Source organism: Triplophysa rosa, linkage group LG3 (assembly GCF_024868665.1).
Source record: "Triplophysa rosa linkage group LG3, Trosa_1v2, whole genome shotgun sequence".
In the NCBI taxonomy this organism is placed as follows: domain Eukaryota; kingdom Metazoa; phylum Chordata; class Actinopteri; order Cypriniformes; family Nemacheilidae; genus Triplophysa; species Triplophysa rosa.
In genome coordinates, this window is record NC_079892.1 from 2,333,225 (window position 1) to 2,358,719 (window position 25,495).

General features: G+C 39.8%; 1 protein-coding gene across 14 annotated transcripts in view; it reads right to left on the bottom strand.

Annotated features, from left to right (window-relative positions):
- Positions 1-25,495, bottom strand: part of LOC130551661 (neuronal cell adhesion molecule-like) — a 44,613-nt gene that overhangs the window by 11,919 nt on the left and 7,199 nt on the right. For 6 of the 14 annotated variants that reach the window (XM_057329469.1, XM_057329463.1, XM_057329467.1 and 3 more), the window contains exons 2-12: positions 12,732-12,787; positions 4,392-4,556; positions 3,640-3,657; positions 3,196-3,301; positions 2,927-3,123; positions 2,482-2,604; positions 2,213-2,383; positions 1,819-1,875; positions 556-667; positions 282-466; positions 19-150 (exon numbers count right to left, since the gene is read on the bottom strand). In XM_057329469.1, the coding sequence (XP_057185452.1) occupies positions 19-150; positions 282-466; positions 556-667; positions 1,819-1,875; positions 2,213-2,383; positions 2,482-2,604; positions 2,927-3,123; positions 3,196-3,301; positions 3,640-3,657; positions 4,392-4,476 (1,186 nt within the window). In that variant the 5' untranslated portion in view covers positions 4,477-4,556; positions 12,732-12,787. Of the gene's footprint in view, positions 1-18; positions 151-281; positions 467-555; positions 668-1,818; positions 1,876-2,212; positions 2,384-2,481; positions 2,605-2,926; positions 3,124-3,195; positions 3,302-3,639; positions 3,658-4,391; positions 4,557-12,731; positions 12,788-12,874; positions 12,899-13,388; positions 13,506-25,495 lie in introns of those variants that run through there. The other 8 variants (XM_057329470.1, XM_057329464.1, XM_057329468.1 and 5 more) reach the window with 5 other exon arrangements.

Below are 25,495 nucleotides of genomic sequence, written 5' to 3' on the forward strand. Positions count from 1 at the left end.
GTGGAGACGGTCTCTTACTCTCTATCGGGACTCCGTTCATGGACCAGCTGATGGTGGGTTTGGGGTGACCTCCCGCCCGGCAGGTGATCACGCCCGTCTCCACGGGAGCTAGAACCAGATTCCTGGGAGCACTGATCCAGTACGGAGCAGCTGGGATGATAACAAGTTCATATGAATATTAATAATGACGGTGTGTGGCATTAGATTCGAGTTTTGCTCTGCGTTCAAGAATCAAAACTAAAGATCAGGAGGAGTGAGATACATTGTGAGATGTTTTTCACCTTTGACAGTCACTCTGATGGTGTGATGGACCGTTCCGTGCCGGTTGGAGGCAGTGCAGCGATATTCTCCAGCGTCCGCCTCTGAAACCTCTTTTATCCTCAGAGTCTTATGGTAGTTAGGGAAGGAGCCACGCATGCTCGGTATCTCACCGCTGACTTTATTCCACGAGATGTCAGGAGTGGGGCTGAATGAGAGATTAGAAAATCTCATGACACATCAATCACAACACGGTTAATATTCATGATGTGATGAAGCCACACGGGTGAAACTCACAGGCCGTCTGCGATACACTCCATCTCTAAAACATCTCCTCTCAGAACCAGTTTAGAACTGACAGGCTCGGTCGGTACCATAAACGTGGGCGCTCTCTCCTCGCCAGCTTTTTCTGAAATGAAAAGATGATTAAGACCCTGATGACTTTGGTCGCTCGTATACACTCGTGCCGCACAACTGGACAATCTTGCGGCTCTCACAATTAAAAGGGCAGCAGAACTTTATTTTTAAAATGAACTGAATTAATCAGGGTTCAGAACATTCTCAATCCAAAAAGAATTATGTCAATGTCTCCTAGCAACAGCCAATGTATAAAGCTTTATTTGGGCACTAATTTTAGGACTGTCAAGTGATTAATCGCTTCCAGAAAAAATGTCGTGTTTACCTAATATATGTCTGTGTTCTGTGCATATATTTAAGAAAACAAAAAAAATGAAATTAATTTAATTAAATTATTGCACGTAAATATTTCCTAAATATATATACATGTATGTGTGTTTATAAATACAAAATAAATATGCACAGTTCACAGACACATATTATGTAAACACAAACTTTTATTTATTGATTTTTTATTTATTGATTTATTTAATAGGGACCATGCATATTCATGAACATTGTTGTATAAAAATACACCATGAAAATATGCCAGAATTAGTAACAATAACTACTTTTCATCTGCAGTCCCTATTCTGGATGCAATTAATCGCGATTCATCGTTTGACATCCCTAGTTAAAAATATTTGTTGCGATGTAATAGTGTTGTGCGTGGATAAATGTTCAAATAACTTACAAATTAAAAGATTCGAATAGAGAAGAATTAACACATGAAGATGAACTGAGATGAGTTTAGGCAGAATGAGATGAGAAGAGTCAGTGGTGAGAGGATGAAGATGTTCCTCGATATTCTAAACATTTAAACCTGTTTAATTGTAGAATACTTTTAGATTATAAAATCAATTTTTTATCATTTAGTTAAAACCTTTAATAGTCTTGACAAGAAAGAAAACAATTTAATTGTAAGACATAATCTTTGACAAAAGAAACATGCAGTAGAGAGATGCGATTAATTCCGACTAATTCCCATTAATCAAGAAAACAAGAAACTCGTATTGAGAACTCAATACACAAGAATCATTTGTGTGTGTAGGGTGAAAGAAGTTTAGGGGTAAAGTTGAGGTTAGATTTGATTGGGTGTTTGGTAAAACTGGTTGGTTATTTTATAGAAGGGGGGGTCAGTCACTAGGGGGCGCCATCACTCACCACCAAACAAATCTGTTTCATTGAAATAAGCTTCCATTGTGTCATTGATTGAATCCACTGAAACACAACAAAACAACAAATCAAATCAAACTGAAATGAACGTAAAATATCATCTGACGTCTATGTGGAATGTGATTGGCTTAGAAAGAAAACTCAAAACGAAAGAAGGGCCGAGACAGACAGTTTCACACGGCTGCAACCGTGACATTTCTGAGTCGAATGATGTTCGACTGAAGAGCTTTCGTTGTTCGGGCAGACGTTTAAATGATGAATGGACACTCAAATCGTCTCTGAACAATGGCGTTCATTCAGGCTCAGATCTGCGGTTAGACCCATAACTACAGGAAACAGACGTCCCACTGATCTGCGTCAATCTCCCACAGGAGACACTTACTGTTCAACACGCGGACGCTGATGGGCTGCTTCTGCTGGATGGTCTGCGTGTGCGGGAATCGAGCGTAGCAGATGTAGTCGTTTCTGGAATCTTCTGTCTGGACGCTGGAGAAGTAGAGGTCTCCGTTCAGGCCCTGAGAAACTCTCCGACTCTGAGGCAGTCGCTGGAAATCTGGAGAGACAGAGACGAACGTGTCTCATTCACAGCTGCGGTGTGCTACTCAAAACAGATTTAAAGTCACTAAAGAAAGTCTCAGATTAGATTCTTACTGTTGTCCATCCAGAATATGATGGGTGGGGGGAGTCCAGCGGGGGGCCGGCAGGGGAGAACCAATGACTGTCCTTCCTGTGCGATGATTGGATTCATTCTCTCTTTGGACCACAGCGGTGATCCTGCGGGAAACACAACGGAATCATTCCGATGTGATAACGTTACAATCGTGATGACAACACTGAGGTGATGATGCAGGAAAATGAAGCGGAGAATGAGATCTAAAACACTCTGAGGGTCAGTCTCCTGGAGGGTCCGGTGGGCCGTCACATGCATTACAGACAAAATCACATTTACCTTTCAAAATTAGATCCATGATTATGCTGAACAAGTCTTGTGAACACAAAAACAGTGACAATGAAACAATAATAATGGTTGTTATGGTGAAAAATGAGCTAATGTGTGACGTCCCATCATTGGACGAGAGTTCAGACGGTCACGTACTGGACTGCCGGATGATGATGTTGTTGGAGACGGCGGTTCCGAGCTCGTTCCGAGCGGTACACTGATAAACGCCCTCGTACGCCTCAGCTTTCTCTCCTCCGCTGATGTCAATCACGAGCGTTCCAGAATGAGGCTTCATGATGACTTTGGGGTCTTTATCGATGTCGAAATGAGTCCCATTCCTAGTCCATGAGAATCTGGGGGAACATGATATTCGTTATTTTACGCTCATACATCTTTAAAACTCTATACAGTAAAAATGATCTCACCTGGGATGAGGTTTGCCTTTGGCCTCACAGTGGATGATGACATTCTCCCGTGGATCTATGATGAAATCTTTTGGAGACTGATGGGTGATGGTGGGAGGCTGCGGCACTGTGGTCACATGACACAGGAGTTAAACACGCTCCTCGCAACAAAAACAGACAGGTGCGGGTTCACCTACAACACAGGGACCGTTTGCATGCAGGCTTTCAGAATAAAAAAAATACATTGACTTAACTTATGATTCCATGCCTGAACGGTTCTCTGGCTTTAATGTATGTAGCACAATGTTGGGTTGTAAAAAAATCGCTTACAAAAAAATATACACTCTACAAAGCATGACCAACACACACAAATAAAAAAACATTTCGTGCGAACGTCATGCAAACGCAACCACTGCAGATTCACGGCAAACTTCATAAAACTACAGCAGATGTGCGGAAACTTACATTTTTCCAGAAGTTTAGCTTAAATCCCCATCAGAACAGAGACAAAAGCACACAGACATACGCAAGAAAATATCATTAATAAATAACACGAGCTACCTGCTGACATCTGTGATTGTGTTTATGAACAGCACCCACATTAAAACAACAGAATGAAGATTTATTAAAAAAATAATAACTGAGCATAATACAATAGATCGCAACCTTCAGTCCCATTTACAATTATCAATAAGATATTCTAGAGCTTAGCATAGCTATAAACTATGATAACACTAAAGAAATGTCTTGATTGTTGGTCTTTTAACTTATTTTAATACTTGTTATTTTTAAGCATTTTACATCATCTTAAATCCTCCTTAGAAGTTTCTTGTGGCCTCCTCATGTCCATCGGCCTCTGGTTGAGAAACAGCGGTTCTGTGTTTGTTTGTATTGTAAACACACATACACACGCAGATCAATCCTGTGCGTCTCTCTCAAGCGATTGTAATTGGACAGAGTCAGCGAAACTCATTCCGTCCCATCAGCATTTGCACTAAACACACACGCACACACGCATGTTCAACAGCAGTTTACTCTCTCATGAAGACAGCAGCATTACTGTTTATTACAGTAAACCACTGCGTGAAATTGTCTTTGAAACTGCTATTTAATTGCGCACCTTAGAGATGTATTTGACACATGAATATGCGAATGATGCGTACAATCAATACGAACGCAGTTCAGTTAGTGGCGCAGGGATTTTAAGAGATACGTACGGTCGAGAGGGACCTCCAGTGCTGCGATCACACGACACAGGAACATCAACAACAGGGCGAAACGGCCGTCGCTCGGCCCGTCCATGATGAGCGTGGGACCAATGAACCGCCTCTCCAGTGAGTCGAGTCCCGCCTTCAACCGCGATCACGCAAACGCATCCAACACTGAGAGAGACGCAGAAAAAGAGAAACACACACGCGCTTTACAAACTGTGATCACACATTGGTTTATTGTATGGATTTAAATGTATGAAAGGATAAAACAAGTGGACCCTGGACTACGAATAATAGCCACAAACTAGACTAAGTGACATCATAAAACAAACACAGAAAGAGAGAGAGAGATTTCATATCCTGTGCTGTTGATTATTCGTCAGTCTGTCTGATGACATCACGACCCCGCAGGGCACGACAGATCGTCGGTCTCGCTCTCTGCCCTCTGGGACATTACATTAGTAGCGGTTGGTCATTTACGGCGGGTTCAGATCACGTCTGGGGAGCGCTCGTGTGAATCGCAGGCCTGCGGTCATGATCAAACACAGGAACAGCGAATCAAAAATGTTTTCATCATGAGCTCTGTATCTGTATGCATACGTAAACAAACACCTTTTTTATCTCTTACAGACACTATCGAACTGAATGACGTACAGTACAGTAACCTGAGGTTGTGAAGATTTGACAAAATGTTAAGTTGTAAGTGGCTCTGGATGGATAAACGTACTTGTTATAAACGACATCATGATCTAATTTGAATTCAAATGCGGTCCGACTCTTACAGTCAATGAGGCATCAGCTCATTAAGTCTCACAGCGTGTCCTGGACGATCCGTTCTGATTCATCTGTGCCCTACATCATGCCGAGACGGTGATAAAGTCTCTATGTTTCTTTGTTTCAGGCTGTACACAAATGTCTGAAGCATTTTGGTATTACACAGACAACGAAACATTCAGAGCGAGGGCTGAAAATGACGTCAAACACACAAAACCGCAGGGTAATTGTCTGAAAACACTAAAAATGTGTGATGTTTTCACAAGCGCTGGAAGTCATATCAGGCAACATTAATGTTGTTTGTGACTATGTTCAATGCATCTTTATCTTGCCACATTAACAAAAACATTGTTGAGATGGATTGGATAAAAATGTCAATGCAAAGTTGTAAATGATGGTTCATAACTGTAATGCGATTTAAATAACAAGACTAAAGCCTATAAAACAAAATACACAAGTCCTGTGGTATTTCAAACTTAAAACATTTTGTTTCAAGAGGATTAATGTATTTCAGGAGATTAAACGGCACTCGTGAAACCATTTTACAGGGTTTTGTGTTAAATTAGTTTGTGATGTTTTGTCTCAGACACATTATAAATGTAAATATTCAATAACCTTCATGGATCACTTTCATCCGCACACATTATACTTGCAAACCCAAACGTTTCATGTGAGACCGCTGCCGTATTCTTCAGGGTAAAAGCAACCGCTGGTTAAACATCGTAGCACATCATATACTCTCTACATGTTTTAATAATATTTTAATAATATTATTGTAGATTTATCAACGCATGTCATTTCGAATAAAACAAATGTACACTTCTTACTTTTACAAATCCCTTCTTAGCTCTTTCTTACCAATTTACCATTTTGTATCTGGCCTGTTCACTCACTGACGCTGTCACTCAAGGGCACTTCTGTCGTTCTGCTACTTTACATTGTTTTCCTAGACGATGGAATGCAAATGTTTATGCAACGTGTCTCAGTCTCTTGTGAACTCGGCTCGCTCCGAACCCATTAACATTCTCCTCTTTTCTTACATTCATATTAACAAACACGCCGTCCACAGACATTCCTGCTTTCAGATGCTCGTCCACTGAGATGCTAATGTCTGGCACGTCTTAAAGGAGCGACGGCTCATTAACATGCAAAAACTCGCCTCTCCAAGAAGCTACACCACAATTACTGAAACCACATAACAAGATCTAACTTACTAAATCAAACAAGTTGTACAGATTGTTTTCACATATTCATGCATTTGGCAGATGCTTTTATCCATAGTGACGTACAGGTTATTACATGTATCAGTATGTGTTTCCCTGGGAATTGAGCCCACAAATGTTACAAAAATACAAATTGAGCTACCAATTCTACATTTGTTTTTGCTTTCTGTGCACAATCCAAATGAAAAGCCGAGCAGAGGAAAACGTCTGAGGCGAGACTGCGGACAGACCGTGTTAAAAGCAGATGAGACCTTCGCCTGACCCCAAAACAAACACATCAAAGACAGGATTACAGGTCTGGAATCAGTTTAAAACTCATTAAAATGAGATGAAGGACCGCTCGTGACCCTGTAGACTGAAACACACGGATCTGTGTGTGTGAGAAATATCCTTCACACACAGATGATGATGACGGGGGGGCTTCAGACAAACTCAGTAATGCTGCTATTGTTTTCTGGAAAAAAATCCACATTCAAACACAAAGCAGACACACATGGCCTGTGTTGAATCTCCTCTAAACCCGTTTTACTCTGAGTGAACGCATTGAATCAAACATTCATGTGTCATGCCAGCATGTGATAAATCACACACTCACTTCTGACACCTCCATCACATGGCTGTTTCCATGCCGACATAGCTCTTTCAGAAATCGGTTTCCTGCATAGTGTTGACCTTTCCAATAAGCAAAAAAAAACAACAGACAAAACAACATGCATCCGTCATGTGGTGTCACGCAACATTTGAACTACTTTTAATACATTTTTCAAAACAGGTTTTTCAATTTCAATTTAGAATGAGTACCAACGCAGCTTTTATTAGCTCATATTCATTTAGAGACCACGTGAAACATTTATAAATGCCTACTTTTTCTACTCATAAACATATTCTTTTAAAGTCTGTTTCTATTTGAAAAAGGAGATAACTCTAACAGTTTTTAAAAATGTTCAAAAATCATGTTTTTATTATGTTATGTTTTACCTGTACCTGTATTTTTTTGTTAGTTATTATTACTTAATCAAAACTGTAGTTTGATTGATATTACTTGGAGTGCACAATAAAAAAACATTAGGGATTCACCGATATGTAAATTTTGGCCGATAACCGATAATTCTTTAATATTGGAAGCCGATAACCGATATATGGCCGATATACCACGGTATCTACTATTATTAATATAAAATTCCATAAGACTGAAAAGGCAAAAAGTGGACAACTGCTTTTATTTGAAAACATTGCACTGCAGAAAACAAGGTAACCATTAGTTCTTTTTTCCCCCTGAAAATCATGTACTAAGCCTACTTTACACTACTTAACGATTCTTTAACCTTCAAACTTTTCTGGTATATTTTTTATTTAATAAACAAATAATAGATGTTCTTCCAGAGCAACCCAGAAAAATGTTCTTAATAGCCACGTGTCTAACAGGTCTCAAGACAGAAAGCATTCAGACAGCAGTCTGATTCAAACAATATGCTTTTGTTCCTATTATTTACACATTCATAAATTCTACATCTACATACTGTACCTACATCAACAATGTTTTGCTAAAAGCAGTAAGTGAATGATGAGGACAGAAAGACAGTACTGGACTGTACTTTAACTGTGAGCAGCGTGCAGCTGAAGACGTTTAACCAGAGGAACGGATTTATCGGCTATAATATATCGGCCTACATTTTATTATCTTGTAAAAATCTTGTTTTTTAGGGATGCACGATAAATTATCGGCCATATCGGTACCAGCCGATAAATGGTCATTTTTAATTTTATCGGTATGGCCGATAATTTATCGTGCATCCCTAAAAAACAAGATTTTTAAAAATGTGTAAAAACAGAGTTATCTGTTTCTGTAAATAAACTCTTCAATCGTAGCCAAAATGTCAAATGTAAGTTGCTTAAAAGTGCTAAATTGATAAATGTACTTTAAAAAACCATTCAAATAGACTAAAATATAATGATAGAAATCTAAAGAATTTGTTATCTATGCTTGGATACACAACAAACATAATGAAGAAAAATACGGGAGGGACTGAAACGGTACGATGAACTCTCCACGTGAAATGAATTCATGGCAAATACACAAACCATTCCACAATGACACGGGTGTCTTTGGACCGATCGTTCGCAAACAAAGCAGTAAAGTTAACATATAATAATGGGCTGTATTGTCATGTTAATGTCCGTCTAATGTGGAGGCTGCTGAAATCAGTGACCTCAGCTCTTTCAGAGGCCATTGGGCGGCTCATTCAGTGCTCTAGAAACATCTCTGAGGGATCAATAGCCTCTCGCTCTCTGGTGGCTTTGCGATGTGCTGACTGTCCGCTCAGCTCCTGCTATTGTACTGCTGTTATTGAGCCCAGCCAACATTTGACTGTTCAACCATCAGTACATTTACACCTCAACAGACCAAAATAAATGAAAAATAACATTTCAAATGCTTGGGAATCAAATCCACAACATGTTTGCCGCTAACGCAATGCTCTACCAATTGAGCCACCAAACAGCACCAACTAAAGAACACCCTGTCTGTATTCACTTAGCCCCCCGTGACTTTGGTGGGCGCTTGAACTCTCAAGATACTGGACTGAATCCAGTTTTCTATCTCGTTTGAGTTCGGGTGGGGTCAGCGGGGTGCATGTGGGACAGACGCCCTTTCATTGAGTCTCCACCTCTGAAAGCAGCTCTTTAGACACTGAACTCCACCTGCTCGTCTCAAAGGTTTTCCTGGAGGTGGGCCGCTCCCGTCCCACTCACAGCTCCGAGAACAGTAGATCTCCTCTGCCAGGAAATGCAATGACTGACAAATAAAGACGGTACATTGTCAAGGCAAGTTCTCGTGTCTCACATGTAACCGTGTCAGGAAAGTTCACACACACAGATCTGATACTCCATGAGCATATGGAAAAAGAGAGAGAGCTCATTATGAAGAGTTTGTTTACAAAATGAGATAACTCTGTTTTTAAAAAATGTCATGTTTTTATTATGTTATCGTGTTTTTAGTGTGTTAGTTAGCTGTATTTCTTTGTTATAATGGCTTGAACCAAAACAAACTGACTGCAGTGTGATTGACATTAATTGGAATGCACAATAAAAAAACATGTTTTTTGAAAAAATCTCTTTTGGAAATAAACTCTTCACATATACCCATACATACGGACATACATACATGCACAACGCAGAGAGAGAAAGGGATGCAGAATATTTAAGAAAGAAGAGGTGGTGACATTCTGTGGCCTCTTTTCACCTCATTCATATGCTGCAGGTGAATAGACATCATTTCCCCTTCAGCGCCCTCAAAAGACCTACGACCCTCCAATCTCAGAGCCTCCGCTACAAACAAAACCCCATTCAAAGTGTGAGAAAATCAAATTGCTCCCGTTCCGTGTGTGTGTGGGGATGGAGGAGGGCTCGGCCCGCCTGCTCGAAATCACACATAGAAAAAAACACATTTCATCTGAAATATGTTACACCACAAGTCGATCACGTGTGTTCTACATGTTTTATAAAGAGATCTCCGAGACATTTCTTTCAAATCTAAAATGCATCAATATGCCTTAACCAGGAACCAATAGAGATATTTAAAGACCATTTATACAGAAAACTAATTGGGAAAATATTTAAAAACAGAAGAGTTTTTAAAACTGTCATGTCTGTCTATTGACTTTATCGGATGTGTTCCAGTTCATATGTTGACTGGCGAGTGTGCTGACCCGTTCTAATGCGTGTCCTGTTTTCCAGTGACCCGTTCAGCCTTCCATTAAGATAACAGACAGTTCAGAAAAGCTTGACACATCACTGACACAAACCACTAACACACTGGACATTTACTGACGTTCAGATTTACAACAGGATTTAATGTTGTGTGTGTGAGTGTGGCCTTATTTTTATATCCCGGTGGGGACCTAAACCTGAATGCACACCAACACAACACATGGGGATTTGTGTCACCGTGGGGACCAAAATTGAGGTCCCCATGGGCAGAAAAGCTTATAAATCGTACAGAACGATATTTTTTGAAAATATAAAAATGCAAAAAATATAAAAATCATTATGCCTTTGGACTGTCCCCACGGAGATGATAAACCAGTGTGTGTGTGTGTGTGTGTGTGTGTGTGTGTGTGTGTGTGTGTGTGTGTGTGTGTGTGTGTGTGCGTTTGTCTCTCTTTGACTCAAATCTCACCGAGTTCAACACACAGGATGTTTGGTGGCACTCCAGGAGGAAGAACCTTTCTAACTTCCCCTCTGCTGTTTTTAGTCAAACCAGTACAAACACATCTGCTTTCTTGCCTTCTGGATCTTACTGTACATGCCATTCTAGAATTGTGTGCCAACAGAGCCCGTTTACTTCAGGACAAAAGAAAGAAAAAGGTGAAACATAAAGTGGTGATCAGTGAATTCATAGAAATTGATGAGGTATTGCATTAGCAGTTTTATTGAATGCACCGCAGACATTGAATGCGCAGTCAACCACTTTGGATATAAGTGCTGTCAAATGCATCATTGTTACAGTATATATAAACAAGTATACATAAGGAGAGCCTAAAATGAATTGTTGGGATTCAGGTTTTGGTCAGCTGATTTTGGGATCTAACTGAAGCCTGTATTTTTAAGAGGTGTGCCTGCTCTGTGGTTAATAGAGGTCAACAGGAACATGGCTATAGATCAGCTCCACCACTTTACTAGAATCAGGTCACCCAGAATGCCCAGCACACAGTGACTTTCCACAGACTATTACAATGTCACAGTAAGACGTGTAGTTAAAAGCTTCATGTCAGTGGAAATAATAATCATTTTATTATTATGATTATGCATATTTAATGTAAACTAGTCTCACCCTTGACAGTACAATGGAATCGGCATAACAGCAAAGGCCAAGTGAAGTGCATTGTGGGATACAGTAATCCACACTGTGTGCTCTGGTTGTATACTGCACATTTTGCCAAATTTTCACAAATGCATAATAAAAAACGGACTCCGTATGCATACTAAGTGCAGTATGGTAGAGTATCGTTGTGAACACCGCTGTGAACATGAGACACGTTGAGTTCTTGTGGTCAGTGTTCCCCAACCATCTGCCACTCGTGTGAGCGCTGATCTCAGACCTGCTGCTAAATCTTATTGGCTCCTCACCTGCAGAGAACCCCCCACTTCTGCACCATATGACTGTGACCTGCTGCTCACAGATAGAGACGTTTAATATCAGAACCAACAGAAGATTAAACAAAGAGCACAGCACAAAATCTATGCAAAAGTCAAGATTAACATTGAATTATATTTATGTCTATATTATGACTACAAACATACCAGTGTGACAGGGAACAAATGACATATCTGTACACAAATCTGATCCCCCTAGGCTACACCCGTACATAAGTCTGATGCTAGTAAACTACATCTGTACACAAATCTGATCTCTGTAGACTACATCTGTGCACAAATCTGATCTCTATAGACTCCATCTGTACACAAATCTGATCTCTGTAGACTACATCTGTGCACAAATCTGATCTCTGTAGACTACATCTGTACACAAATCTGATCTCTTTAGACTACAGCAGCACAAAAATCTGATCTCTGTAGACTACATCTGTACACAAATCTGATCTCTTTAGACTACAAGTCTAATCTCTGTGTAAATAATTGGCATTGACAGTAATTGTTGGTAACAATGAATGTTGACTGTTCTGCTAATGAAAATCTTCAATAAAGACTGACAGGAATATGACTCATTTAGCGGGTTTATGAGGTGATAAAACTACATTCTCCATCATGGCAACAGTAAAATACAGTATTACCTAAAACATCAATTACACCTAATGTGCACGTCTACTCTTCACTGTGTCGTACTAGCACCACAAAAGCTTCCTGTCTTTGCTGGCAAGAAAAATGTAATTACCTAACAAGTCTTTTTATTCAAACCAGAATCACTTCAACACGCATCATGTTCCCTTGGAACATCGAAATGAATAAATGCAAGAACTTTCTAGAAAAGCCTACAGAAAACCGTCACAAAACTGATGAGAAAATTGCGATGTGATGTTCACTTACAGCAAACACAGTTACATAATCACAGTTCAGATGTGAAATATACCCGGAGCATCTTACGCCAACATCATGCTGTATTTGTGCATCCATAAACACCCAAACAGTGCTGTGCATTCATAACCCGGATAAAAATCGGCATACGCATTACGCAATTGTGCCAAATATGAGCTGGCCAGATGTCTGAAATCTCTCAAATGTCTCGGAGATTACAGAGATTTTCCCCCAAGAGGAATAAAACAGGATGATATTTTGACAGAAATCATGTCACACTGGCACAATTCAAAAAGTCTGATGGGTTCAAACTCACCAGAGCAGATCTGATCTGATCTATCCTCGATCTGATCTTCTGTCTTTCTTTAGAACCTGAAAGCAGATGAAACAGACGTTCATGAGCTCATGAAAGATGCCATAACAATAACAAAGTTCTTTTTTTAAGATTAAAATGATCACATCACTGTTCCTCGGAGTCAGAATTCTGTCTGTCTCATCAGATTTACAAACACTCACACGCACACGCACACGCACACGCACACGCACACGCACACACACACGCACACGCACACGCACACGCACACGCACACACACACACACACACACACACACACACACACACACACCTGTTCTCTTTGACAGGTGTTTTCAAACCTGCTATTCGCACCTCTGAATCTCACACATGGATGAGAAGAGATTCAGACCAGCCTCGGAAACCACATGAATTCAACCAGAGTAAAATACGGAGTCAAGAAACAGAGAAATTGTCTTCATGAGCATCTCACACAATTCTTCTTCCATCTCAGTTCATTATTTGTTTTCAACTTCATCAGCATCTCACGTCTAAATCATCAAACCGTGTTTCTGTCAAGTGTACAAACTGATCAAATATACACTTTGGATAAAAGCACCTGCCAAATGCATGAAAGTAAACTCTCAAAATGCAAAACCTTGAAAAATAAAATCACTTTACCTGTCCTGCTGCAACAGTCCACCAGTCCAAACAACCCAAAATATACAACAAATATCCTACACAAATACAACAGTCAGGTCCACATGTTTCCCCAGCGTCAGTCTGTGCCTGAATGTCACTCCGAAATGAGCGCCGTACCCCTCACACACACACAGAGGGGCGAGCGGCCCCTCCCTCACAGCAGGATTAAATCAATCTTTTGTCTTTGGCTCAATGGAGGTTAAACATTTCCTTCTCTCACGGGCACGCCAGCGCAATCTTGAAAGTCTAGCACAACTTGAGGCACAGTTTGTTTGCTTTGTTGCGCCTGTGTTTTTTTTCTTTCATTACTGACGTTCGGCCGATTCAATGCTGATAAAAGTAACAAAACAAAATACATAACAAGTAAAAAACTCCTTTTTTTACGATTCTTCAGTTTCACGCTCAGTCTGGAGGTCCGGGGAAAGTGGCACTTGTGACGGTTTTAGGAAATGCCTCGGGACAAAATGTAACCTTCCCATCATCCCCTGCAGTGAAGTGAGAGCTCAGCAGCAGCAGATGTTGCAGGAGTGAAGCTGTACTCATGTGCTGATGGGAATCTGTATATTGCAGCCATTAAAGAAAGTCTTTTGTTAGTTGCGGCCGCGACAATGGAGGGAAGTTTCCCTTTGAAAGCGTCTCTTTTCTCTCGGCTCGGGCAGTAATAATGCCGCTCTTTTACAAAAGACCACGACTCGAAACATAATCCGGCGCAAAGTGTTTGTCCGTCACATTGCACAATGAGAAAAGGTCCCAAACCAGCCCATTCTCAAATTCACCACTTTTATATCCCCTTTAGATTTCCACTGCCAACCGAAAAACAACATCGGTGAGCCGCTGTAAGCAGGTAAGCCGTGTCGTGTTCCTGAAGCTGGCGCTAGCGACGGCAAAGTCATGGGTTTGTTTCCCAGGGAACACTTAATGAGATTAAAGAGAGAGCAAGTGAACACGTTCCAGAGAACATCTCAACATGATCTCAGATAGTTTAGTCTTTGTTATTTCTCCTAAGAACTTTTTTAAGAGTTGTATGAGACCAAGCTGAAACCTAAAAGAAACATAACCGAGAGTAGAGATGCAAGACATGCATTAAGCAATAATTGAATATAAAAAGCGAAAAATGCAATATGCAAAACTTACTAAATATCGCAATGTGCAATACAATAACTTTGTAAATTGTATACTTAAATATTAAAATACGTTTCACATTCTTTCTTGCGAAAATGAACAGACACGTTTAACAGCATTAGATCAAAACTAATTAAACGTTATTTAATGTTCTTGCAAAACATGACAATATTTACATTGCAAAACTCACTTTGGCTATATTTCGATATGTTGTGCAGCCCTACTCTTGAGGTATTAAAAAAGGTATCTGATTCTAGATCAGTGTATCCCGACAGATACAAACAAAGTTTGTTTATATAAAACTATAGATAGACTACATAAAGTCTATAGAAATGATAATTAGCTGCATATAAAGACGATAGACATCTATAGTATGTCCCCATTTAGCGCCACATCCTTCCAAGAATGTTTTTCTGAGCTCTTTGGGGCACCATATTCCTCATGATGAATGGAGCTCATTTCTGATTGGCTGTCAAAACGAACAGGATTTTGAACCCTCTCGAGTTTGCCTCAAGTGCTGTTCGGGGGGGCCGAACCTTCCCCTTCAACATAAAAGAAGCCCACCGCAGAGCGCTGTTTTTCTGTCGTCTGGGTGACACGGTTTACAAACAACACAATATCCATTAAAACAACATCATTCATTGGTCGACTGTCTTTGGGAAGCAGCAGCTGTGTCGTTCAGCATCGTGTCCCGCTTTCATAAACCTAGGATGTGATGAAAGTGTGACAGTCTTTTCTGAAGATCAGTGAAGATCCGTGAATCGGGGCTGGTTATCACCAAGAGAAAGTAGGTTAATTTAGGAGGGAATTTGAGACTCGATCAATGTGAAATGATCTGCGTGTATCAGGTGGATAAGTGAGGTTATAACGAACAGAGAAAAACTCCAAATGAAGAAGTAAATGGATAAAACGAGAGACGGTCTCGCGGGATTCAATTCAGAAAGTCAGGACACAAAACCAGGACAATGGTGGCAGTCTAAGAGGATATTTACAATATTGACTTTCTTAATCCCGTGGAAAGGACACTGAGGTCAACCTGCCCCTTTTACATCCTAACACAAAAACTCAGAACGCACACATACGCAGGAAGAACCACAGGCTTTCACGCCGGTTTTAAACGTGTGTGATTCTTGTTTACTGTCTCTCTACAGATGCATTGATCACAAACACAGAGCAGAACAACACACATGCCACGCTATAACAGGGTTGAACGACAACATCTGTTTCACCGTACTGACACATTAATGAGCTCACATGTTGAATGAAAGCAGTTCGTCTGATCAAACAGCATATAAAGATCAGATCAGCTCTGATGTCGAGCTCCGGCCCGCTTCTGCATTTCTAATGTGCGATCACATGAAAGACAGTTTCTTCCCATTCACAGACAAAACAAATGCACAGATCCAAATCAACACTTAAATCATTGAAAGCATGTTGAAAGCATCTGGTCTCATCATGGGTCAAAGCTGATGTCCTGCCCCGAACTGATGACTGCAGTCGGGACATCGGCACACGCGTGTCGCGTGTAGCCCACTGTGACAGTGAATTATTGATCTGAGGAGCTTTACGTCCACACACTACACGACACACCTGTTACGAGCATTTATAATTCACAATCTTCATTAATGAAGTCAAAGAAACTCGCATAGAACGCAAAGACTAAACCAGAACATGAAAGACGACTTGAAAATATTTCAACGACGTCATCCGTCCGTACTGTACTAATGCATCAATCCCATAATCCTCAGCGACAGACCGATCATAAAACACAGATCAACAACAAATAGATGCTGGAAACCAGCAGGCTGGTCTATTTATAGAGCTGCTGAGAATAAAGGTTCCCTGCAGAAACTCGCACTCATCGCTGTATTTTAACCGTGTGTTGAGAGAACACGAGAAAATTTCATGAATCATTCATTTTGCCTCGGTAATTGGATTCTGCTTTTAACAAAAACAATGCAGCATTACTAATGTTTGTGAGCCACGGTTTCTGCATTGTGAAACTGGTTTGGGATCCGATTTCACTGCTTGTCCTTTGTTTTTGATTTTAAAACGCAGAATGTTATTAACTTGATCATTTGTCCATTTTGACAGTGTCTCTGTATGTTGGTACATGGTCTATGATTGATTTTCTATATTTCTTTCCCTGTCTGCCGTGAAGAAAAACAGAGCTTCATTTCCGGGGCGGCGTAAAATATGCTCTGGCTGGTTCAGGGGTAAAAGCGTCACGTTATCGATCGGACCTCCATTAGGCCTATGGCACAGAATGTCGCGGGTCTCGACTGCATTGATGTTGTGGGTCATGCTTCATGCCAGCTTTAACACGGAAAACAAAACAAGCCAATATCTGTATTGACAATGAGTGTTAAATCAACACATTCCCCTGTGAACTCGGCACAGATTCTTTACATCTATATATTACCCCTCTACATTCACAACGTGCTAAATATAAAAAAGAACTGAGATAGGTGAGTAAATTATGATTGACATAATGACGTATGTTGTTGTTTGCCACAGACACATGAGGCAAAAACAGATAAATAAGTCTATCCTGCTGCTCTATTAAAAATGATTGAACAGACGTGATAATGCAAACCGCAGTTTCAGACGGTAGAAAATAACAGTTCTGGTAAATGCCATGAATTTTGCAGCTGGCAGCATCTGTTATGTCAGCAGATGTAATCGGAAGGTTCCGGCGCAGAAGTTAATCTGCATATTCATTGAGTTCATTATGTGTGAACATGTCCGACAGCATTAAAATGAGAAATGACTCGTTGAGTTTAATAGAGATTTCATCTGCGGTTGTAAATGAGGAAACACTTTCTAAACTTTCTGAAAGCAAACTTCGACACACACTGATACTGCATGTGTGCCATATGCGCTATAATTCATAACTCAATCACACTCTTTCTCTCCCTCTTTCACATCAGAAAATGCTTTTTCGTTCAACAACATTCTTCAAAATATCTTCTTTTGTGTTCTGCGGAAGAAAGAAAGTCATACAGGTTTGAAATGACAAGAGGTTGACTGAATTTTTATTTTGAAGGTGAACTACTCCTTTAAAATAGTGAAATAAATCAAATAGCTGCTAGATTGACAGGCATGTTTCAGCATGAAAACAATTCTTCGCAAATACTGTCAGTCTTTTGACCGTTTGGATGGGAATGATTGTTACTCAACATAACATCTGCCACAGCTAAGCAAATAGACCCATTCACTCTCATCAACCACAAAACAAACGATTAACTCTTTTAACTCTAGCCGACACAAGAGTTAGCACAATGTGGTCTCACGTCTCTTATGTCCATCATCAGACGTTTGTTCAGACGGGCCTGTCGCCGGTGAGAGACGTTCATCCGACCGGAATCTACTTGACTGATTAACAAGCCTAAAAGTCAAAAAGCGAAATGGCCCTCGACTCTGGACCAACAGAGACGGACAGACAAAAGCTTTAATGCTTGAACCTCCACTCAAATCAAGCAGCTAGACAAACAAACTTCAACTTCACATGTAGTTAGTAAACCAACATTAATTGAAGTGGTTTCTATGTTAAATGGCATTGACAGGAGTGTCTATAGTTAACCTCTTTACCTCTGTGTTTGTTTAAGGAGGTTCTGTGGTCAGCTGGACACAGTCTGATGGCTGTTCTTTAAAAGCATCTGGTTTGCACATCGTGCCCTCACCGGTGCTATACATCACTTAATAAAATGAATGCTGTAGAACGCTGAATCAACATTTCGATGCTGCTAGATAGTCTGAAAGCCATCAGAGAGACATAACATCGTCTGTTCCTTACCTGACTATCAAGAGTCAACATTCATATCTTTTCAGATATCAGTTTCTATTACAAGAATGATAATGGTCAACCACGAGTATTAAGTCCCCGAGAACCGGAAGTTGCGATCGTTTTTACTTCCGTATTCTGACACATTTCCTAGTGAAAAGAAATTTAAAAGGACAAAATTTGTAGGCGTGGCTTGCGTTTTTCACTGCGAATTGATTGGATGTGTAAAAACAGCTGTTGCATTGATTTTGAAATGAAACTGGCAGCTGACAGTTGAAGGGGAGGAGTTAACGGACGCTCCGCCCAAGCCTTCTAATTTAAGTCATTTGAGATGGATAGTCATTTCAGGGCAGAAGTGCATTTTCAGATTTTAACTGAAGATTATGAGGGCACATTAGTTTTAAAAAGAAAATGACCCACATTGATAAGATGTTTACTATAAACGCTGCAATATTTAATGAAAAAATAAGAATGGTCATTTTTTATTTCACTGGGACTTTAAATGAAGTTCACCTCCCAGAATACATGAACAACCATTTTAAAACCACTGAATATCTTTTAATACCAGAATTGTTGCAGACGCATTTCTTTAATCTCTCTGTTCATTGCGATACTCTGTCCGAACTCAAAAGAGTCTTTATAACCAGGAATGCTTTTTTGTTGCCCCGTACAACCACCGATACCCTTTATGCGCCAGCATTCCTCCTAAAGCCAAAAATCAGCACATTTCATTCTCAGTAACTGTCCAGTGCATCCAATCATCACAATGCCTGTCAGAGTCGACCAATCATTAATAGACAGGAAGTACAATAAACCCCAAAGCCGTCCAATGGAAAGGTGGAAACAGTATCAACACACAAGAGTCCCAAAGCGGCCCACACAGCGACTGGAACACATAGATGGTGGTTCTTTTCTTATGATAAACAGCCCGCAGTGTTCCCCGCTTTGTCATGCATTGCTTCAGCGTCTGGTTTATGGCATGATAAAAATGCATTGTTCTATTAAAACTTTGACCGTGACATAGAGCAGGAGGTGGTCCGTTAAGCCAGCGCTTACCCAGACTGGCCCGACATTTACGCCCTAGAGTCTGAACAATAGAGCCGATGGCCTGTGATCCCAGCGGGCCCAGCATTCAACACCCAGAGAACGGAGCCCAGACGCGACCGAGACCATCTCAGACGTTCTGGGACAGCAGCCCGTAACACTGGCAGGGGTGGTCACACCAGCAGAAAGTGGACAATATATATTCATTTTCTTTAAATGCGTCTGTCAAGACACGGCGTAAGTGCCAAGAATCTTTCATCAAGAGTAAATCTTAAAGTTCACATGCAACATTGTGTCAATAACATAGTGGACTCTCTTGTCTTGTATTATTAAGAGCACTCAGAAGCTCTTATTATTGTTTTAGAGGGACTTACCAGAGTATATCAGTGAATGCTCTGGTTAAGAGACCCGGTCAAAGGTGTTGCCCTTAATGGTCTGATCTGATTGATACTGGAACACTTTAATGGCTGGAAATGGGATGAAGGTGTTAAGCTACTTAAATGTTTACGTGTAAACTAATTGAACAAACTATCGAGTTAACAACATTCTGCTACAGTCATAATGACCTTTATAACGGCTGTGATGAGGTCAGTCGGCAATTAGGATTTTGATTGGTTGTTAATGTTTTAGCATTTATTAGCTGTGACTAAAAACTATGAGCTGTGAGTTTAGTTCAGAGTTCTGACATCACAACTAGGGAAAATCCAAAATAAAAGTTTGTGTTTACATAAATATACAGAATGTCTGTGTGTACTGTGCATATTCATTTTGTATTTATAAACACATATACATACATGCATATATTTAAGAAAAATATAAAAATTAATAAATATTTATATAGAATTTAAATTACTGGTCAATTTAAATAAATCGAAATATTTCTTATACAGTATAAATATATATATGAAGAGTTTGGTTCCAAAATGAGATAACTGAGATAACTTAAAATTGATTTAAAAAAGTGATTACGTTTTTAAAATGTATCAGACTGCAGTTGGTTTGTTTTGATTTAAGCCATAATAACTAAAAAATACAGCTAATTAACACAATAAAACAGAACACAATAAAACATGATAACATAATAAAAAACAGGATTTTAAAAAAAAAAAATAAAACGGAGTTATCTCATTTTGGAACCAAACTCTACATATACAGTACAAGTATGTGTATGTGTTTATAAACACAAAATTAATATGCACAGTACACAGACATATATTATGTAAACACAAACTTTTATTCTGGGCGATTAATCGTTTGACCTCATAACAGATTTCGGTGATTGTTTCTGAGGTACGCTGAACTCCAGTCACGTGACCCAGAAGCATCTCTTACAGTGTGATGACATCCACATCTGAATCTTCACTGCTCTCCACATGAAAAGCTTTAAGAAAGAAGGATTTCCCAGTTTACTGGAGCGTTTGATCCCAAACATCCCTGACTCATCTCATTCATTCCCTGTTTCCAGCTCTGAGCTTAGTGACTAACAGCACAGCTCTGTTTGCTTACCTGTCTCTCTGTCTTTCTTTCTCTATTTTCTCACACATTCTGGCCTGTCTGTCTTTTGCTGTATTGTTCATTTGTATACCGTCTTGTCTGTCTGGTTTTGTCTATGTCTCTTCTCTGTCCTGTCTATCTGCCTCATTCTGTCTATCTTCCTCTTTCTGTCTATTTCTCCACAATCTGTCTGTCTGTCTCTGGACCGTCTTGGCTGTCTGTCTGTCTTTTTATCTGTCTCTCTCTCTACTGTCTCTTTCAAAACCTTATGTCTGCCTCTTTCTGTCTGTCTCTCTCTCTACTGTATGTCAACCTCTTTCTCACCATCCGTCTGTCACTGTACTATTTTTCCATGCATTGTCTATTTGGCTCTCTGTACTGTCTGTCTTTATATACTGTCTATCTTCCTCTCTCTCTCTCTCTCTCTCTCTGTGTACGGTAGGTCTACTTTTGTCTGTCTCTCTCCATACCTTGACTATCTGCCTTTTCTGTCTCTCTCTCTCTCTCTGTATTATCTCTCTGCTTCTTTCTGTCTGTCTTGAACATGGTTTTTGCATTTCTTCTATTTATTAAGCTCATTTTTTTCACTATTGCAAACTGAATAGTCAAAATTGCTTTTAATATAATTTGTCTTGCTTTTCAATAAAATACAATACAACTTAATATAAAATTGAGCAAAACAAAATACAAATGGAACAGTATTAAACAAAAAATACCTCTTTAATAGCCTATATTAATTAGGCCTATAACTGACTGTAAAAGAATGTAATGTAAGTACTCTGTACCCCTACAACAAAACAGTTCATTAAAAAGTGTCATTCCACATTAGGCCTATAAGCTAAAAATACGAATAAACTAAAACTGTTGGATTATTATAGGCTACATTGCAAAATGATTTAAGAAAAAAAAACATCAAGCAAGCAATTCTGACTGATGCTGACTGACAACCATTTCAGTTCAGTCTCTCTTCCAAACTCCGCCCACAAAAGCTGACTGTTCTCTAAGGTGCACTCGTGGCCGGGATGCACACGAACATACTTTGACAAGTTGTTTAGTACAGGGAACTGTGTGCGACGCGACCACTGTATGATGTCAAAATGTCGCGNTGGTGTTCGGTATTATTCGGCCTTCGGCCAAGTGTTTCACATCATGTTCGGCTTCGGCTTCGGCCAAGAATGTTAGATTCGGTGCATCCCTACTAATTAACACAATAAAACATGATAACACAATAAAACATGATAACATAATAAAAAACATGATTTTTAAAAAAATAAATAAAACAGAGTTATCTCATTTTGGAACCAAACTCTACATATACAGTACAAGTATGTGTATGTGTTTATAAACACAAAATTAATATGCACAGTACACAGACATATATTATGTAAACACAAACTTTTATTCTGGGCGATTAATCGTTTGACCTCATAACAGATTTCGGTGATTGTTTCTGAGGTACGCTGAACTCCAGTCACGTGACCCAGAAGCATCTCTTACAGTGTGATGACATCCACATCTGAATCTTCACTGCTCTCCACATGAAAAGCTTTAAGAAAGAAGGATTTCCCAGTTTACTGGAGCGTTTGATCCCAAACATCCCTGACTCATCTCATTCATTCCCTGTTTCCAGCTCTGAGCTTAGTGACTAACAGCACAGCTCTGTTTGCTTACCTGTCTCTCTGTCTTTCTTTCTCTATTTTCTCACACATTCTGGCCTGTCTGTCTTTTGCTGTATTGTTCATTTGTATACCGTCTTGTCTGTCTGGTTTTGTCTATGTCTCTTCTCTGTCCTGTCTATCTGCCTCATTCTGTCTATCTTCCTCTTTCTGTCTATTTCTCCACAATCTGTCTGTCTGTCTCTGGACCGTCTTGGCTGTCTGTCTGTCTTTTTATCTGTCTCTCTCTCTACTGTCTCTTTCAAAACCTTATGTCTGCCTCTTTCTGTCTGTCTCTCTCTCTACTGTATGTCAACCTCTTTCTCACCATCCGTCTGTCACTGTACTATTTTTCCATGCATTGTCTATTTGGCTCTCTGTACTGTCTGTCTTTATATACTGTCTATCTTCCTCTCTCTCTCTCTCTCTCTCTCTGTGTACGGTAGGTCTACTTTTGTCTGTCTCTCTCCATACCTTGACTATCTGCCTTTTCTGTCTCTCTCTCTCTCTGTATTATCTCTCTGCTTCTTTCTTTCTGTCTGTCTGTCTGTCTGTCTGTCTGTCTCTCTGTCTCTCTGTCTCTCTCTGTACTTTGTGTCCTCAGGGATGTATTTTTTTATGTATATGCAACATTGTGTAACTGGTTTTATGCCAGCAATTATGGCTGATTTGACCAGGCTATTAAACAAGTTCAGACAAAAGTGAAACTTTCATTATTTACTTGCATCATGCTTTAGTGGAACAAACAATAAATCAACAAAATTGTTTACTAACAATAAATCAATAAAAACAAGTAGTACAGTACTAAGATCAAACTGTCCTCTGATTCGATTCATCAGATGTTCTTTCCAATAGAGCCGACGGTCGTACAATTCTAACTGAATGCCACAACGCAACTCGCCACCCACAAGACAATGTCACCATGACTACAGACATGCTTCTACATCACTATAAGAGGACCCTTGACACGCTGACATCATCAATGTCAGACACATATTTCACTGTCAGGAGAACAAGCGCGGCCCAGCGTGTCTGTGGGAGTCTACGGCAAGCGCTTAGTGACACATGCTACCATCTCTCTGTTCTTCACGAAACCTTTGCCCACCGCCAAATAAAAAACAGCCATTAACGTTCGCCACAGACTGCCCCCTATTGAGAAACCTTCGGAAATAACAGAAGCACAGAAATGAACGGCTGATGTATTGCGGTCATTTATTGCCCTTAAATTCACTTGAGACGTGGAGGCCTAAAGTCAAGCGCTGTAAAAATTCTACAAGTACAAAAGGTGTAAAACGTGTTAGAAATTCGACTGAAACGCATTGTTGTGTTCAAACCTCACACAAGATCAAAAGCCTCTCTAGCTTTCCGCTGCGTTTCTTTATTCTCATGCTAATCGCTCCATTGCTGGAAGGGAGAATTTGTAACTTGTGTTTTCAAAGGATTCCCCAGGAACCCTAATAATGGTTTCTTTTGTTTAAAACACAATATCATGTAAATCCTTTATGTGTCAATGCACTTGTTTCTAGGCACATAAATATAAATATAGAGTGTTAAAATAATGCTCGCCCTTTCATTCATAAACTACATCAAAGAACATGTCAGAGAGGAAAGCTCGTGATGTCTACGCTTTGATGTACGTGTAGGTTGCCGTGGCGATGGTTAAATCTGAACCCTGTTGAAGGAAGTGGTGGGCTGGGGTAATACGGGAGGTCAGAAGTCTGTCAGCCAACCACAGAGAGTAACGTGAGGTCAAAGAGAACGGTTCAAGAACAAGCCACAAGAATTATACCACATATTTCTGAATGTTAAGTTAATAGAGTTTAAAATAAATGTATAAAAAATATTTTACCTCCACACGTTCTGGCGTGTCTTAACGCCTTCAGACATTCTGCAGATGACGCTGGTGTTAGTTTATGTGCGTGTGTGAGGGTGGATGCGGTTCAGGAGGTGAAGATGGAGTAAAGATTTATCACTCTCTCACAGAACACTATCTGAGCTTTAGAAGACTCACAATCCCCGCAGGTTCAGCTGCGGGCGCACAACATCTAATTGGATTTTTTTCCACCATGGAGAATCCAATCGCAAACACCCCCGTATGTTTGTGGAGCGCTAGGATATTTTCTATTCTGCAAGCAACTGTTAGACACAATAACGGTGACAGCTGTGCCGCTGTGTCAAAATATATGAACTGGAAATGAAAATCACGAACTGTTACCCGAGTGTAAAATGAGCCTTTACTTCCTGTACGGTCTGAGAAAACAAACCCGACGTATTCAACACACAACAGCTTACGTTTCAGGTTAACAAAACCAGCCATCTCTAGTTACTCTGAAAGGGGTGTGGACGACCACAACCTTTTCACAAGCTAGATAATAGCAAATTGGATCTATAGTCTCTAGATCACTCTTCCTGTGGACCCCTATAGAGATTCCCAAGAGAAGATTATGAGAGCCAAGAGAGGACAAACACTTTCCCTGTCCTGATGGGATTCCCTCATCACGGATAACCGGATCTAGAATGAGTTCACAATAAATACAAGCTCTGATCAGAACGTGGACAGGATTGGAATTGGGTGCTTATTTATTTAGAAATAATAGTGGAATATAATCACAAACCTGATTCGAACCTGGATCATTACCATGAGCAGTGTTGGGTGTAACTAGTTACGATATAATTAGTTACTATAATTCAATTACTTTTTCAAGGGAGTAAAGTAAGGGATTACTCTGTGATTTAATTACAGTTACTTCTGTTGTAATTAAACTAAATACTTGGTGTAATATATGTGTGTGCAATAGTGGAATTGACATTAAAATTCAAAGTCTAACTTTAAAATCTGTGCTTTATTGTATAATTTGTAATACTTTGGTCAGTTAATAATACTACTTTATATAGTTTTATATTATTCATTTGAATGAATTAAAAGAGCCGTTTCATGTCTATCCTTGAATCACTTAACTAATCAAGGTTGATATAGGATATAGAAA